Source organism: Pteropus vampyrus, unplaced genomic scaffold, assembly GCF_000151845.1.
Source record: "Pteropus vampyrus isolate Shadow unplaced genomic scaffold, Pvam_2.0 Scaffold60, whole genome shotgun sequence".
Lineage (NCBI taxonomy): Eukaryota > Metazoa > Chordata > Mammalia > Chiroptera > Pteropodidae > Pteropus > Pteropus vampyrus.
In genome coordinates, this window is record NW_011888841.1 from 318,525 (window position 1) to 320,932 (window position 2,408).

A 2,408-nucleotide genomic window follows, 5' to 3' on the forward strand; every position below is an offset into this window, starting at 1 on the left:
TGGCAACTTAGACCAGCACTAGTTTCACAATGGCTGGCTCCACATGTTTTTTTTTTGTTTTTTGTTTTTGGTAATTTACGTATTCTGTACCTACCCTTCTTAACCAGGTATTACCAATAGGTAGTATAGAAACTGAGAAAGGGTGGGGACACTAGTCTCAGATTATGACATTGTTTCTTACGGTTTTCTAATATTCCCCCTACACTTCTGTAAATTGTCTATTTGTAAGTAAACTTTCCTCACATTAGGATAATTTATTTCCTCTTGGGATCCTGACTGATACACAGTGGCCACAATCTCACAATTTGTCCAGTTCAATTTGTTCCAAACCAGGATTCCTTGGTAGTTTTATCAGACTGTTCACCTCCATGGCTGCATGGTTTTCTCATTTGTTATTTTTTCATATGTTATTTGGTGTTTAAAAATACATTTCTTCACCAAAAATGTAATTCATATATAATAAATAAAGGAAATATATTGTTTTCTTGTGGAAATTAAATCTATTTCTTCTCAATGTATCTTGATGAGATTATTAACTACTTTGGCTTAATTCTTAATCATAATTTGATTTTTTTAAAGAAAAACCATTATTTATATTTAATTTGCATTACATTTCATTAAGAAAGTCATTGATGTTGTTCTTTTGTTTCAGCCAAACCATTTACTTCTAAAGTGAAACAGATGCGATTACATAGAGAAGACTTTGAAATATTGAAGGTGATCGGGAGAGGAGCTTTTGGAGAGGTAAGACATAAAGAATTTATGGAAGGTCTGCTAATTAATTTGCAAGTTATTTTATACAGTCTGAAAAAAAGTAACTGAAATTTATTTGCTGTTGTAATTGATATGATTGATCAGAAAATATATTAAAGTTTTGAGTAAAATATTTCTACATGGATATTTGGCCAAGATATTTCTATTTTTCATATATCAATGTAAGTTCAATTACGTTTCTGGACTTCGTTCCACTGGTATGTTTGTTTGTTCTTGTGCCAGTACCACACTGTCTTAAATTATTCTACTCTGTCTTGATATTTGGAAGTGTATGTGCTCCAGTTTCTTCCCTCTCCTCCTCTGTTCTTGGCCCTTTATATTTTCATATAATTTCAGACCCAGTGTTTCAGTTTCTACTTACTCTTAAAAAACCCTCACCGTACACCCACACGCACACCCACACATCTGTTGGAATTTTGATTAGGATTGCACTGAAACTAGAGATCAGTTTGTAGATAACATTGAGTCAGCCAGTTCATGAACATGATATATTCCTCCATTTATTTAGGGCTTTATAGATTCATCTCACTAACGTTTTATAGTTTTCATTTAGCAGAGAGGACTTCTACATCTTTCAGCAGATTTATTCTTAGGTATGTGATATTCTTTATGTTATTTTCAAATAGCAGGAAGAATCAAAACATTTTTATTATTGTTTTTCACAAAATACAATGTGATTTAAAATTTTTGTGATTTTTTTTTTTTATCTTAAGATTGCTCAATTTCTAACTAGTTGGAGGGTTTTCTAGTTATATGTTGTTATTGAGTTGTAATGTAATTCCACAGCAGTCAGAGAACATACACTGTGTGGTTTCAGTTCTTTCAAACTGGCTGTGCAGTTCTGTAAATATCAGTTAGGTCAAATTCATTAATGTTGTTTAAATTTTCCACATTTTTACTTTCTTGTTTTTTCTGTTTGAGCTTTCATTTCCTGAGAGAAAATAAATAATCCTGAGATAGGATTTATTTTTTATTTTTTTCAGTGTTCATTGATACAAAGTTATATCTTCCTGGCAATTACTTCTTTATCATAATGGAATGATCCTTCTTATCTCTAAATAATGCTTTTTGAGTTAAATTTTTCTTAATCTGATATTAGTAGAGTGATTCTAGCTCTTATTAGTATTTGCATTAACTTTCTTATTCCATGCGTTTAGTTTCAGCTTTTAATAATCTTATGGTATATTTACTGTTAAACACAATATCGTTAGTTTGTTATTTTTAATCCAGTCTGATAATTTTTAGTCTTTTAATTGGAGTATAGGCAGTTAACATTTAATGTAATTACTTATTACTATTACTACTTATTAATAAAGTACTACTTACTACTATTTGTTTTCTATTTGTCTTGCCCCTTCTGGATTACATTTCTCTCAATTCTTAGATTAATGGAGTATTCGAAATTATTTTTTTCCCTTTCTATTAATTTTTTAATTTTACCCTCTTTAATTGGCCACCTTAGAGAATGCCACATGTATCCTTGGTAAGTTTGTATTTTGTCAGTTTTCATTTACCTGACTTCTATCTTTTTTTGTTGTTGCTGCCATGTCTTCTGGTTCTACATATATTTGAAACTCCCGAAATATGATAATACGGTCTCTATTCATTTAGATTTACCCATTATATCTCCATTT

General features: G+C 30.4%; 1 protein-coding gene across 1 annotated transcript in view; it reads left to right on the top strand.

The window, feature by feature from the left end:
• The window catches only part of CDC42BPA (CDC42 binding protein kinase alpha), a 280,756-nt gene that overhangs the window by 47,067 nt on the left and 231,281 nt on the right, over window positions 1–2,408 (top strand). The window contains 1 exon segment of the mRNA XM_023531028.1: window positions 653–744. Coding sequence (XP_023386796.1) covers window positions 653–744 — 92 coding nt within the window.